General features: G+C 39.6%; 1 protein-coding gene across 10 annotated transcripts in view; it reads left to right on the top strand.

Moving 5' to 3' along the window:
* The first annotated feature begins 852 nt into the window (after positions 1-852).
* The window catches only part of LOC139531562 (protein AF-10-like), a 92843-nt gene continuing 78666 nt past the window's right edge, over positions 853-15029 (top strand). For 3 of the 10 annotated variants that reach the window (XM_071328119.1, XM_071328115.1, XM_071328114.1), the window contains exon 1: positions 9999-10432. Coding sequence is in view for 6 of the 10 variants with exons in the window: in XM_071328115.1 (XP_071184216.1) it covers positions 10270-10432 (163 nt within the window). In the remaining 4 variants the exon portion in view is untranslated. Of the gene's footprint in view, positions 1133-9990; positions 10433-15029 lie in introns of those variants that run through there. The other 7 variants (XM_071328123.1, XM_071328122.1, XM_071328117.1 and 4 more) reach the window with 6 other exon arrangements.

The following is a 15029-nucleotide window of genomic DNA, read 5'->3' as shown; positions in this document are numbered from 1 at the left end:
TACATTTACTTGAATTTCTACACGTTATGGACGTTCCCTGAATGAATCAATGGTAAAACATGGCATTTTATGTCATACAACAGATATTTAAACGGTGTGATGATGCAAAACGCACACACACACACACACGTACATGTAAACTGGGTGAATATCACGTGCCCATCGGATCAACCTAAAGGGCAATAAAAAAAATGTACAAAGTAGACTGTAATTGTTGTATTTATTTGGCTACATTTTAACCCTTTACCTAACCCATACAACCAGCTGACTAAAATGTGTAAATATATATATATATTTCTCATGTTGTAGGCTATACACACTTGATGCATTATTCTATAATTAGGCTTATGTGTTTAATAAGGTAAATTACTGTGAACTTCATTTGCCTCATTTCAGAAGATGTGATAGCCTACAGCGCATCCTTTTTAGATTTACTGGCCAACATTTTAAAGAAGTTAATAGCCTAAAAGAATTAATCAAAATACAACAAATACAATATTTTGAAGCCTAAAATAATGGATTGCGTAGGCCTGTTTGTTTATGGTCGGTGCTATTCCCCTGTGCTCTTAGCCTCCCCGTTGCAGCTGGGTATTTTCTTGCTCTAGGTATTTGGGAGTGAATAACCAACGTTTTGATTATTATTATTTTTTTAAATGTACCATGCATTTGTACCATTACACTTTGTTTGCATATAAGCTAAACTTTTGGGCTGCTTCTTCGTTTTGTGTTGCACTTCGGTATTTAACAGCGATATTCCCATCAGCTGCTACAGGCTATTCAGAAGTTGCGTCTGGTGTTGCCTGCGTTTCTCCGGCCCATTGTGAGAGGAGCCCACTCGGTCCCTCTCTTCTCTTTCCCCCTGAGCTTAGCCCAGCCGGCCGGACGAGTGCAAATGACTCACCAACAAGGGTTCCAGAGCGGAGGCTACAGCAGCGTGCTACATGGAGGCTCTATAATACCGGGGGAATACCGCGGCCCGACCGGTAGACTAGCCTCGTGCCTTTCCCGGGGCGCACATTCATCACTCGTGCGGATAGATATGTTTGTTGTAATGTGCACGCGTGCTTTTGGCGAGGACATGGCTGAGCGCGAGGTTTGATGGAGGAGATTGGCGGATTACAGCGAGTGGAAGGTAAGAGGACACACACACACAGTCACACTCAGTCATTCACGCACGCTCACGCACACGCACACACACACACACACAAACACACGTGTCCGCGCTCTTCCAGGAAAACAATGAGGAACAAAGAACAAGAGTAATGTTTCCCTCTCGTTTACACTTTTCTGGGCCTTTATAGACTACAGTAGGCTATGTGGTTGCACTCGGGTAGTCTTTATGATATACATGCAGAGTGATACATTGACAAATATATATGGGCCAGTAGAATAGGCTTTTGTGTGTACTCGAAGGGATAACCCAACACACATCGACGTTCCATTATGCACATAAATGCAGTTTCTATATCAAATTATGCACTGTAAAAAATATATTTGTTGATTCAATTTACAAAGGTTTGTTACCAGGCTGCATTAAAATGTCATGTTAACGTCAACCTAAGTAAGTGGAAATGACAAACGTGGATTTAATAACTTGTTGAGTGAACTTGATACTTTTAGTCACTTTTAGTTTTTTTTAGTTGTCCTGACAAAGCTACTCAAGTTGTTTTGACAAATTACCAAGTGGAGAGGACAAGTATTTGATAGGCAGAAAAACACAACTTTTAGTTGTTTTAACTTACCAATGTTTATAACCTGGCTGCCTTAAAATTGCATGTCCTGTCAACTTCCTATACAGTTGAACCAACTACTTAGAAAAGGACACATTTCAGAACCGACTAAGTCTTTGAAATGATATAATAGAGATTTCAGTAGAGAACCTTATGTTCCCATCTGTCTACTGCTCATTGCGAGCTTTTTCGCCAGTTTCTAAACTGGCAGTGCACTCAGTAATGTCAACCAACCAACAGAACACTTTAGCTACAAAGCATTCTCAGTAATGGTTAAATAAACGTTTTACTTGTTACTTTTTACATGTGGTTGTTTATCTTCCTCCATTGAATGGCTAAATTACCAAAATGTAAATGTAATAATTAACTGCTGGCTATTATTGTAATGAGCCCCACCCCCAGGAAATAAATACAAGTTATCTGAACTTGACAATTTCAGTCAACACTGTTGTTATGTTGCTTCAGTTGATTTGCCTTATTGGTTATGAATTTCTATGTTGAGTAAACACGTAGTTCTTAGCTTGATTTCATAAGTTGAGTAAACACATTGTTTTTGCTAGTTCAACTTTATTAAATACATTTGGCAAGTTTAGTTGACTTGGCTAGATAAAACGAATCATTGTGACTGAATCTCAATATATTTTCTTACGGTGTGCCTACATGGAAATATTGAGGACAAGACTTTAAAACGTCCCAAACAGTGTTGGTGTGAGGGCAGGCTATTCTATTATGGCCTATGTTTGTGTGTGTGTTTCCCATGTGTGAAAACCACACCGCAAAACGGAAATCCTTCAACCATAATTAAATAATGGAATAATAACTCTATAGTTCATGTTTCGGTAGTTTTTTTGGAAAAGCAAAACCCGTGGTTTGAAGTGCGGAGGGGAGGGCTTCACACTAGAACCCAAACTCTGAAATCCAACAACCTTAAACCCTTTAAACCAACTTGCTTCTCTAACACCCAACTCGTGGTGTTTTACTAAACATGTCCCTGTCCCACACCCTGCTCCATGTCATTTGTTTTGCATTGAGTTTAATGGAGACACTTGCTCGAACCACTTGCGGAGAGTATGCTTTTTACGGTTCAAATTCACTAGCCGTGCCAAAACAAATGAATTCCTTGGGTCCGATCCCCCTAAGAATGCGATTTTACATGCAACCTGAGCCTGAAGTGTGAGCTGGGGGTGGGGGGTGGGCTGTGTTCACCCCTCACCCCACCGTGCAGCCCACCATGTTGTGTCTGCTTGTGTTTTCCTGTGCCTTGGCGTTACACAAGCAGAGCAAGAGGAAATGCTCCTTTCCAGGCAACCAGAAAGGCACCAGTAAGGAGAGGAGAGGATAGGAGCGTAGAAAAGAGGAGAGAGCATGCATGTCCAACAGGTATGCAGGCTGTTGCCACTGTAGTGTCTGAGGCATCTACTCTGCTCCTGTAGATGTGTGGAATGTGAATTATTGTCAGAGCTAAGCATGACCCATTCCCTCGACATTTCGTGTATGGCACAAGTTTTGGAAGGAGTTTCATTTCACACAAAAATGAGTTTTCGTGTAAAGGCTACTAGGCCTAAACACGTTGTCATTTCGTGTGCATTTCTTGTTTTTTACTTTCTCATGTTTTTAGGAAAGCTCAACATGTAGCCTCGGTTACAGCACGCCAACACCACCGCAACTCACTCATTACGTCCAAGCCCATCATTTATACCACATCTAACAGCTTAATAGCCCCATCATGATATTCTAGGCTACTTAAAATAAGTAATTTATTTAAAATCAAATGTTATTTGTCACGTACAGAGTTCACATTAGGTATAAAAAGTGCAGCGAAATGCTTCTGGGCTAGCTCCCTCAACAATGCAGTACATTAATCAATAATAACAATAAAAATAGTCAATTAAATATAACATGTAATTTAAGTAATAAGAGAGGAATTAATAATGGACTGTATTACACTATTTACAATTATGAAGTGGGTAGTGACCTAGTGAATAAATAGTATATTTGATACAAAATGTAATTTAATATAGGCCTAGTCCTATGCAATAATTGTATATAAATTACAATCAAATATAGACATTAACATATAGCTGGCTTCTGTATTTCATTGCCAGTGGAGAGATAGATATAGGACTATAGTGGGAATCTAGTTTTAATTGCAGCAGGATTATTTTACTTAAAATGTAGAAGTAAAATGTGACTATTTGATCTAACATTTGTACGATTTTTTTGGTAACATTTTAACAAAATAATTGTTGCATCCAAATGTCTTTAAAATCTTAAACATATCAAATCAGAGCACACACAATGTACACTGTCTATATGTCATTTATGAACAGGGATATAGGCTAGCCTATATGTAGTTTAGCTAAAATGTTGTATCTATCAATAAAAGCAATAAATAATTCCAAAGGATGCCAATAGGTCTTACCATGAGGAAATGTGCTGTGTGTATGGATGGTGTATGACCCTATTGAGCGGCAGGTAGCCTAGTGGTTAAGAGCGTTGGGACAGTAACTGAAAGGTTGCTGGTTCGAATCTCTGAGTCAACTATGTGACACATCTGTCGGTGTGCCCTTGGGCAAGGCACTTAACCATAATTGCTCCTGTAAGTCCCTCTGGATAAGAGCGTCTGCTAAATGACTGACATGTAAATGTATGAAATAATCCTCCAGGCCTGAGGTTATATAGCGACGTTCCTCTGCCACTCTGACGGGGATAGAACACACCGAGGTCGGCTGCAGAGGAGTGGCAGGACCAGACGGGTAGTGTTTATGTTTACTCTACCCACGTCAACTATGATTTGGGAAACACATAGGCTTGAAACAAGAAAATCTGGGAAGAGGGACGTTGCCTAAATCTGACTATAGCAATGCAGGCTACACGAAATGTAAACGTCGAATCTTGACGAAAAGTAGGTATATACCCTAAAACGTGACATAGAAAAAGTATATCCAACTAGGCTAAATGTGGAGATGGGATGGCTATACCTGGTAACCCACTCTGTCAATGCAGATACATCAATTGAATAGTTGTTATTAACAGAAACTTGTGGAGGGTGGAAGAGCCTAACGCAAATGCGCCCAAACTCATTCAAGGAGTGTTCCTAATGATGATGGTCCTCCCCCGCTCCTCCCCCGCTGTCCCACGGTCTCCTCTCCGCTCCCCCGGAAGAGAAAGAAAAGCTCTCGTCTCTCTCAGGTGCTTCCTTAGCGTTACAACACTATAGCCATAATATGACACTTGAAATGTCTCTATTCCTTTGGAACTTTTGTGAGTTAATTTTTTATTGTTTATGTCACTTTTGTTTATTATCTATATCACTTGCTTTGGCAATGTAAATATATGTTTCGCATGCCAATAAAGCCCTTTGAATTTAATACACGTTAACGGTTAAATGGAGAGAGAGAGAGAGAGAGATGGCAGAAAGATTTGTGACCTGTTGCCACAAGAAAAGGGCAACCAGTGAAGAACAAACACCATTGTAAATACAACCCATATTTATGTTTATTTATTTTCCCTTTTGTAGTTGAACTATTTGCACATCGTTACAACACTGTATATAGAAATAATATGACATTTGAAATGTCTTTATTCTTTTGGAACTTTTGTAATGTTATGTTTACTGTAAATTTTTTATTGTTTATTTCACTTTTGTTTATTATATATTTCACTTGCTTTGGCAATGTTAACATATGTTTCCCTTGCCAATAAAGACCTTAAATTGAATTGTTAAAAAAAAAAAAGAGAGAGAGAGAGACGTGCAGTAGACCTTGGAGTTGGTGGAGTTGTTTCTCACATCTCAACCTGGTTTACCTTCCAGGTTATCTGGTTCAGGGTAAGTCTCCCCATGTGTAGATCCGATTGCCCATCCACAGTTTTGTTTTAGTTCTCAACTAGAGAGAAGGTTTCCCACATCAACAGTGTGAAAGTTGTACAATTTTGCCTGCATGGGACATAATTGTACGAAATGTGACATAGCCTAGACATTAAATAGACCAATTATTTGCTCAATATTAAACAAAAATAAAAAAAATGTATTCACTTTTTGGGGTTGGTAATTTTTTATAATATTTTATAAATATATATGCAACGTAGCGTATTTTCTTATTTAGAGTTCGATTACACAATTGTTTTGCAAACCTGTTCCTTCGTATTCCACGGAGTGGAAGCTTGTCTATAGGTCTTTACTCTGTGGAGCCTTCGGGTTTCCCACTTAATCCCCACAGCCCATAGGCCTCCAGGCCGCATGCAAGCCAACCCCCATCACCATGAGTGTCGTATGAAACAGGACAGCCACGCTGTCATGTAATGTTGGTTTAATGTAGCCTATGGTCTTTGCCCGTGCTAATAACCAATCTCTCGACTGAACAGAATACTGCCAGATACCGTTGGCTATCATTTGTCTGAAGTAGAAGACAAAGTGTGAGGACAGGAGGACATATTTAATACAACAACTCATTGGTAGTAAATTGTGTTTTCCAAATGCCTTTAGTGGAGCGGTATGCACATCCATATAAACATCCAGTGCTGGTTTCCGAACGCTGTCCAATTAAAATACACCTTCAAAGCAGCCTACCAAACGCTGTCCAATTACAATACACCTTGAAAGCAGCCTACCAAACGCTGTCCAATTACAATACACGCTGAAAGCAGCCTACCAAACGCTGTCCAATTACAATACACGTTGGAAGCAGCCTACCAAACGCTGTCCAATTAAAATACACGTTGAAAGCAGCCTACCAAGCGCTGTCCAATTAAAATACACGTTGAAAGCAGCCTACCAAACGCTGCCCAATTAAAATACACTTTGAAAGCAGCCTATCAAAATGCATATTTATTATTTTCTGATTTCCCAATTTCTTTCACACAACATTAAACATTTTATTACAAGTGTTTTTTATTTTGTCACTGACAACTGATATTGTACATTTTTAAGCTGAAAAAAATATTTAGGCTTCTAACTATTTACCCCAGTCATTGAGCATAAGCCCAAAAGGTACAGTTAATGAAATGTAACAAGCGATACAAAAGGGGTGTGTAAAGACAAAGACAGGAAAGCTATAATTATGTGGTTGACTTAATTCGGTTAAAAACATATAGGCCAAGTGTAAACACAAAGAAGAACCTTTATTTTTAGTGGCATTGTCTTAGAGTGAATGGGGTAAATTCGTTTAGAGTTTTTCTCCAATGAAAGGGTTACATTTCACGTTGTCAGGGGCAGGGGCAGCAGTTTGGAGTCAGGACAACTGTTTCTGCTATGTTGTCGATTTTCTAAACAATAAATTCCTGACCCTGACAAATACTATAGCCTTCATCATAAATAATATTCTAAACGTGCACAACTTGAACGAGAAATATATAACATCTGATATTAGATCCAAGATATCAACAACAATAGTTTCAAACTTCTATCTGACTTTGGATCCGAGTGGCACTGATTGACAGAAAATACTGACGGGAAGGACCGTTTTTCAGATGCAGAAATGTCTGCATCTCTCTCTCTCTCTCTCTCTCTCTCTCTCTCTCTCTCTCTCTCTCTCTCTCTCTCTCTCTCTCTCTCTCTCCCTCAATTTCGATTCAATTTAAGGGCTTTTTTGGAATGGGAAACACATGTTAACATTGCCAAAGCAAGTGAAGTAGATAATATACAAAATTGAAATAAACAACAAAAATTAACAGTACACTCACAGAAGTTCTCTCTCTCTCTCACACACACATACACACACACACTCTCTCTCTCTCTTTCTCAATTCAATTCAATGGCTTTATTGGCATGGGAAACATATGTTAACATATCTCTCTCACTCTATTTAACCGTTAAAGTGTAGGCCTACTACATCAGTGGAGATAAAATTGGGCAGGTCAGGGCGAAACATGAGAGAGGCTACCTATTGTGCCGATTGCAAAGCGGCAAGTCTCATGAATCAGTCATCAGCTCTGCTCACAAGCTCAACCCCACGTCCCAAACGCCAACCATGTCCACAACAAACAACATGTCATATAAGCTGTGGAACACCCAAATACATTTTACAAGTTGTGAGGGAGTTCATATGATGTTGATGCAAGAAGATATTACAGTTCAGTTGGCTATTTTCTAAAATACATTGAAAAATAATTTCCAAAATATAGCCAATATTTCCAAGTTAGGAATTTTAAATATTGAGGATATTCACAGTTCAATCGAGTAGGCTACCAAAGTTATTGAGTTGTATAGGCTCATGACCAAAAGTAACTGCAATGTTGTGCAGTGGATTAGCCTATAGGCTATAGGCCTAAGAAATTACACAACTTAATTTCATATGTGCATGCTACATTGGCCTAAGGTTAGCCTACTATTTTGTGCAACATTGGTTATTACCATGCCTATGTGATATATTAGACCTATGTTTGTTATAGGCCTATATGAGTTTTCTTCCTATATATTTGACACTGACCCCTTTCAGCAGTGCACGTCACTCTAAAAGGAAGCCTACAAATTACCTCCGTAGTTTCCATTAGTAAATCCGTTATAGAGGCACTACATTTTAATAGGAAGCAGCGCAGAGGTAATTTTATCTCGCCAATGCACGGGCCCTCTTCTCTTTGAGCACGAAGAGAGCACATGTACGGGCAGACTTAGACTTTAATCAAGTGCAAGTTGTAAAAATAATTTGCTATTTCAGTGTTTCAGTAGCCTCCAACCCTCCGACAGCTGCCCCCACCCCCCCGCCTCCCTTTGTTCTCGCCAACTCTAATAGGTTTTCCCCTGCCACACACAATTCCCTGTTTTTCCTTTTTTCTTTCCCTCTCTTCCCCTTTTTATCCTTGTTTTTTTGCGGTGCCTTGTGGACTGGAGCATTTGAGCAATTTGAAATTAAAGCCAACAATAGGGAGCCCCTCCCGGGGACATCTCGCTCTCCATATTACACGGAGGACGCTCGTGTGCTCTCGCGCATTATTGGCAAGTCATTACGTTTCTCTGGAAACCAAACCGGGAGGGAGCGGGAGAATTCTGAGGGCTCGCAGACAGTGACGCAAGCGGCTGGCAAACCCATGCATGTTGCTTGTTGCAGAGTGCAGCTTCTCTGAATGATTCAACCAAGATTATGTCATTACAAGGTTTTAAAACAAAAGTGAAGTGCAATTTTATTTAGATGCGTGCTTTTGCATTTCACGTTTTCATTTATTGTGTAAAGTGGAAGCAATTTATTGAGTTCATTAATATAAGTAAAAATTGCAAAAACAAGTCTTAATTTGATATGCCCAGATGTGTTCTTTAAAGATAACAGTTAATAGGTTATTTCGGATTTAATTTAGCTCATAATCTAACTGTTGAGTGTTTCACGAATTAAAGACAACACAAGTGTCATAGGCATAGGCGTTAGAAAAGAGAAATAAAAACCAAGTAAATAAATAAGTAAAATAAACATCCACAATTCAGAGTATAGATTATTTCAGCTCCATTCATGGTGTATGTAGCTAGGCTTATATAGCCTTCCAAGTTTTTCTCTAACTGAAAATTCAAGCAACAATGTTTGAGAGTAATACTCTTTCGAACGCCAGAGTAATTCCACACACATTTCTCTCACATGGCCTATTCCTTATTCCATTTTGCAACACACACACACACACACACACACACACACACACACACACACACACACACACACACACACACACACACACACACACACACACACACACACATTCACATTCACTCCCCCCCCCCCCCCCACACACAGAGAGAGAGAGAGAGAGAGAGAGGGAAAAAAGAGAGTGAAATGACATTGAAAGGCAATGACAGTGGCACAAACAGACAAGTCTATGTTTTATTTAGGCCTAATGTAAAGGCACACTGTCAGATGTGCATAGGCTACTATAGTGTGGAACCATGACATTTTCATATGCAAATAGCATTTATTTCCATAGTTACAATGTCCTAGTGCTCAATAAATGACAGTATATTCTTTGAGAGCAAAATTATGTCTAGGTTTTCTAAATATGACTTTAAATAGACCTTGGCTACATCTAAAGGCTATTTACAAAGTCTCAGATGACAACAACAGCCTACATAAACAATGGAGTAATATTCATTCATGTTTTTGTTATAATAACTTAATTCATATTTGTAAATAACTCATGTTGATGTATACAATGTTGACAATAGTCAATCGTCATTTGTAACAACCAAGCATTGTACTGTTACAAAGTTTCCAAGCAGTTTCCTTCACAACACATTCGTTTTAAAAGGCCATTTGGAACCAAAATGGCGCCGTGCACATTGGTAACACTCTCTGAGCAAATCGTATCCATCCTTTCTGACTTGTCACGCGCCGTGCGTGCTTACGCACTTCCACTTCCCGACGGGCCGCTTCATCTTGCTCGCGATGTGTGTAACCTTCACTAAAGTGGAAAAAATACGGTGTCAAAACGGAATGTAAACACGACTAAAACATGATCTTTCGACCAAGTGAGACCTAAAGCGCTGTCACACTGGGTAGATGAGGAACTTCTGCAAAGGTTTCGGCGCATCTTTGTTGTCTTCGTATGTCCACTTTCTCCGTAAATGGTCTCCGGCGAGCTGTGCCTGGCAGCGGACAACGACTTCTTGGCGAATAATATGAAGGAGATGATTGGAGGTTGCTGCGTGTGCTCAGACGAGAGAGGCTGGGCAGAAAACCCTCTAGTATACTGTGACGGTCACGGCTGCAATGTTGCAGTCCATCAAGGTAAACACTGGATAAAATCCAAAACATTAAACATGGAATTTGCTTGACGAACATCCGATAACTAGCTCAGGCTAGGTAGCGCGGTTGATGGTCTGCCAGGAAGCTAGCTAGTAACATTAGCTAGCTAAGCTAACTCATTTTGCTAGGTACAATAGCTAATAAGCAAGGTTATAGCTAGTTACTGTAACGTTAGCTAGTTATATCCAATCGACTGTTTGCGCGTTTGTCATAACCTATCTAGCCAATTAGCCTTCCTATCTAGTAGGTATGAAGTTGGCTAAGGTAACTAGCTAACTAACGTTAACTAGCTAGATGGGTAGTATTTTTTATAGCTAACAGCTTGTAACAGGCTAATGTGATGCTCCATTAGTCGTTACGGATATGTACTGTTTGATACATGTTTGGTCAAATCGAGAACGAAGATAGTACAGTATTGCCAAGTTCAGGTTGGTCGAAAATTCTGCTACGCGAAACAGTAACGTTACCTACCATGTAAGGCTAATGGGCCATCACATGAACGTTAGCCCGTTACAATCTGCAAGGAAGGATTTCTGTAGTTAACATTGGCTGTGTAGCCTGGCTATACAATTCGTTGAAATGGCATTGCATAGCTCAAACTAGCTAACTAACGTTAACATGTTACTTAATTTGTCTTACCACACTAGTTAACGTTTTATCCGTAATGATTTCCCGCAAGCAAATCACATTATTTCCCCAATGGTTTTTTCCCCCCTAGATAGGTTTTGTAAACAATAGTGCCACGCGGTGAAGTATTTAGCTAGCTACAGTATGTTGTCAAAATATTGTTAGCTAGCTACTGAGTTTGACAGAATGAACCTGTGTACCAAGTTTGTCTGTAATACACTGACCCAAACAACAATGTCAACGTCACTCAGATTCTGTTGACAAAGTCACAATCAGAACTAGGTATCCAGTCGACACAGTCAATATTGGTGATTTTGGCTTTGTGAGACAGAAAAACTGCCCAGTAATTTTATTTTTTATTGTTGATCGTTGTCATGTGATTGAATATATGTCTTCATACACATATTTAGATCTGATTGGGATCCCCATTAGCTAGCCACAGGTAGTCTTCCTGGGGTCCGACACATAACGAAAAAGACATTACAGAAAAAATTATTATTATTATTTTTATCCTTTATTTAACTAGGCAAGTCAGTTAAGAACAAGTTCTCATTTTCAATGACGGTCTAGGAACAGTGGTTTAAAAGCCTTGTTCAAATGCAGAACGACAGACTTTTACCATGTCAGCTCGGGGATTTGATCTTGCAGCCTTTTGGTTACTAGTCCAACTCTCTAACCACTAGGCTACCTGCCGCCCCAAAACATACATAAACTAAACACACCTATTTGTACATGTTATTAAACACAGCCTATATGTTTTACATGTGAATTAATCAATAGCTAATCAACACACTGACGCCGTTGTAACTGACCCCTCTGTCCCCAACAATAGACAGCATAACAATACCCTTTTTATCGTCAGTGGATTATCTCTGTTCATTAAAGTGGATTACGTGAGTCAGTCAGATGTGAGATAATCTGAGAGGACGGCAGAGGTATCTGGAGTGCAGCATGTTCAGACTCAGTGGTGACCACGATTTAGTGCCAATAGGGGAAATACTCCCATGAGCTTGGTGTATAGGCTACACCTGGGTTATGTTCAGTAGAGCACCGGGCTGGCACATTGGCAGTCTGTTGCAAAATGTTTAGAAACAGAAAGCAAAGTTTTTTTTTTATCGGACACGTTCATCTAGTACCATGCCATTAAAAAAAAATATATATATATATATATGTTTCCTGCCTATAACATGTCTTTATTAAAAACGTCCATGTTATGTCAAGTGATTTACCGTTGTAGCACGGTCTACCAGGACACAATACATCAATGTCCACCTCTGGAGGTGTCAGCCAGATCTGGCACCATTTGCACTATTCCCTGTTTTGATCTTGAAATAGGTAATCCAGGTAAATCATGAAGATCTGTAAAATAACTATCCATTGAGTTATAAAAGAGAAGTGCGAATATATTTTTTTATTTAGTTGTATAAACCATGTCTTGGGCCATGAGTTTTTGGTTCTATAACAAACTAACCTTGTTTAGTCATGTTACCTGGCTAGCTAGCTAACAACATGGCTATGCAATGGGAGAACTGAAATGGGATAGATAGCCAATTCAAAGAGATGCTCCAAAGTTTGGATGCATATGCCTAATCAATGTAATTCTAAGCTAAACCTGAATAAAAAATGACTAGCTTTTTCTGGTGATCTTTACATTTTTGTTTGGTGCCTAACTTTTGGGAGAGCTGTGTGTATGTGAGGTAATGAGAGAGTGGTGTGTGTGGGAGAGGGAATAAGTTAGTGAGCAAGAGTGTGTGTGTGAGGAAGGGAGAGTCTGTAGGCTATCTGAATAGTAGGTTAAAGATGGTTTCATATAGGTCCTTACTGCCACAATGAACATGCAGATCATTATGCATTAAATATTCCTCCTGCCCAATCACCGGCAGGCCTTTTGATATGAGCAGATCAGATCTTTTCTGCAGTAGCCTTTTCTATTATACAGTAGAAAGTGTGATGTTAAATTCAATGTGTTGTATTGAGTAGAGGTGTGACTATCAGGGACAGTTTTTTTTGTGCAGAAAGTATTCACACCACCCCTTGACTTTTACCATATTGTGTTGTGTTACAGCCTGAATTTAAAATGGATTAAATAGACATGTTGTGTCACTGGCCTACACACAATACTCCATAATGTCAAAGAGGAAATATGGATTTCAAAATGTTTACATATTCATTAAAAATGAGAAGCTGAAATGTCTTGAGTCAATAAGTATTCAACCCCTTTGTTATGGTAAGCCTAAATACGTTCTACCCATATATATATATTTTTTTTATACCCCTTTTTCATGATATCTAATTGGTAGTTAGTCTTGTCCCATCGATGCAACTCCCGTACGGACGGGAGAGGCGAAGGTCGAGAGCCATGCATCCTCAAACACAACCCCGCCAAGCTGCGCTGCTTCTTGACACTTCTCGCTTAACCCAGAAGCCAGCCGCACTAATGTGTCGGAGGAAACACTGTACTTGATGACCGTGTCAGCGTGCATTGCGCCTGGCCCGCCACAGGAGTCGCTAGAGCGCGATGGGAAAAGGACAACCCGGACGGCGAAACCCTCCCCTGACCCGGATAACGCTGGGCCAATTGTGCGCCTCCTCATGGGTCTCTCGGTCGCGGTCGGCTGCGACACAGCACTGCGATGCAGTGCCTTAGACCGCTACGCCACTCGGGAGGCCCTAACATTATTTTTCTTAATGATTACCTCATCTCTGTACCCCACAAATACCCCATGTGACCAGGGTTGTGGGTTCGATTCCCACGTTGAACCAGTACGAAAAAGTATGAAAATGTAAGTCGCTCTGCATAAGAGTCTGTGCTTAACGACTAAAATGTAAATGTAAAATGCAAATACAATGATCTGTAAGGTCCCTCAGTCGAGCAGTGAATTTCAAACACAGATTCAACCAAAGGCCAGTGAGGTTTTCCAATGCCTTGCAAAGAAGGGCACCTATTGATAGATGGGTAAAAAAAAGAGAAGAAAATAGATTTTTTAAATATATATATATATAATCTCAGACATTGAATATCAATTTGAGCATGGTGAAGTTATTAATTACAATTTCGATGGTGTATCAATACGCCCAGTCACTACAAAGATGAGTTTGGCATATTTCCTAACTCAGTTGCCGGAGAGGAAGGAAACCGCTCATGTTTCAGCTTTCACCATAAAGCCAATGGTGACTTTAAAACAGTTACATAGTTTAATGGCTGTGATATGAGAGAACTTGGATCAACAACATTGTAGTTACTCCACAATACTAACCTAAATGACAGATTGAGAAGAAGGAAGCCTATACAGATATTTTTTTTATTCCAAAACATGGATCCTGTTTGCAATAAGGCACTAAAGTAAAACTGCAAAAAAATTGTCAAAGAAATAATTTCATGTCCTGAATACAAGCGTTATGTTTGGGGCAATGCCCTCACAACACATCACTGAGTACCACTCTCCACATTTTCAAGCATGGTGGTGGCTGCATCATGTTATGGGTATGCTTGTCATTGTCAAGGACTAGGGAGTTTTTTAAGGATAAAAAAACAGAATCTAGAGCTAAGCACAGGCAAAATCCTAGAGGAAATCCTGGTTCAGTCTGCTTTCCAACAGACACTGAGAGAGACATTTACCTTTCAGCAGGACAATAACCTAAAACATAAGGCCAGATAATATACTCTGGAGTTGCTTACCAAGACGACGTTGAATGTTCAGAGTGGCCTAGTTACAGTTTTGACTTAAATTGGCTTGAATATCTATGGCAAGACTTGAATATGGCTGTCTAGCAATAATCAACAATCAACTTGACAGAGATTAAGGACATTTTAGGAAGAATAATGTACGAATAGTATACAATCCAGGTTGGCCAGATGTGCAAAGTTAATTGCTGCCAAAGGTGATTCAAACATTTATTGACTCAGGGGTGTGAATACTTACGTAAATTAGATATTTATATATTTAATTTT

The sequence above is a fragment of the Salvelinus alpinus genome, chromosome 10 (assembly GCF_045679555.1).
Source record: "Salvelinus alpinus chromosome 10, SLU_Salpinus.1, whole genome shotgun sequence".
Taxonomy (NCBI): domain Eukaryota; kingdom Metazoa; phylum Chordata; class Actinopteri; order Salmoniformes; family Salmonidae; genus Salvelinus; species Salvelinus alpinus.
Note: the sequence above shows the minus strand (reverse complement) of the source record. Positions and strands in the feature narration are given on the sequence as shown.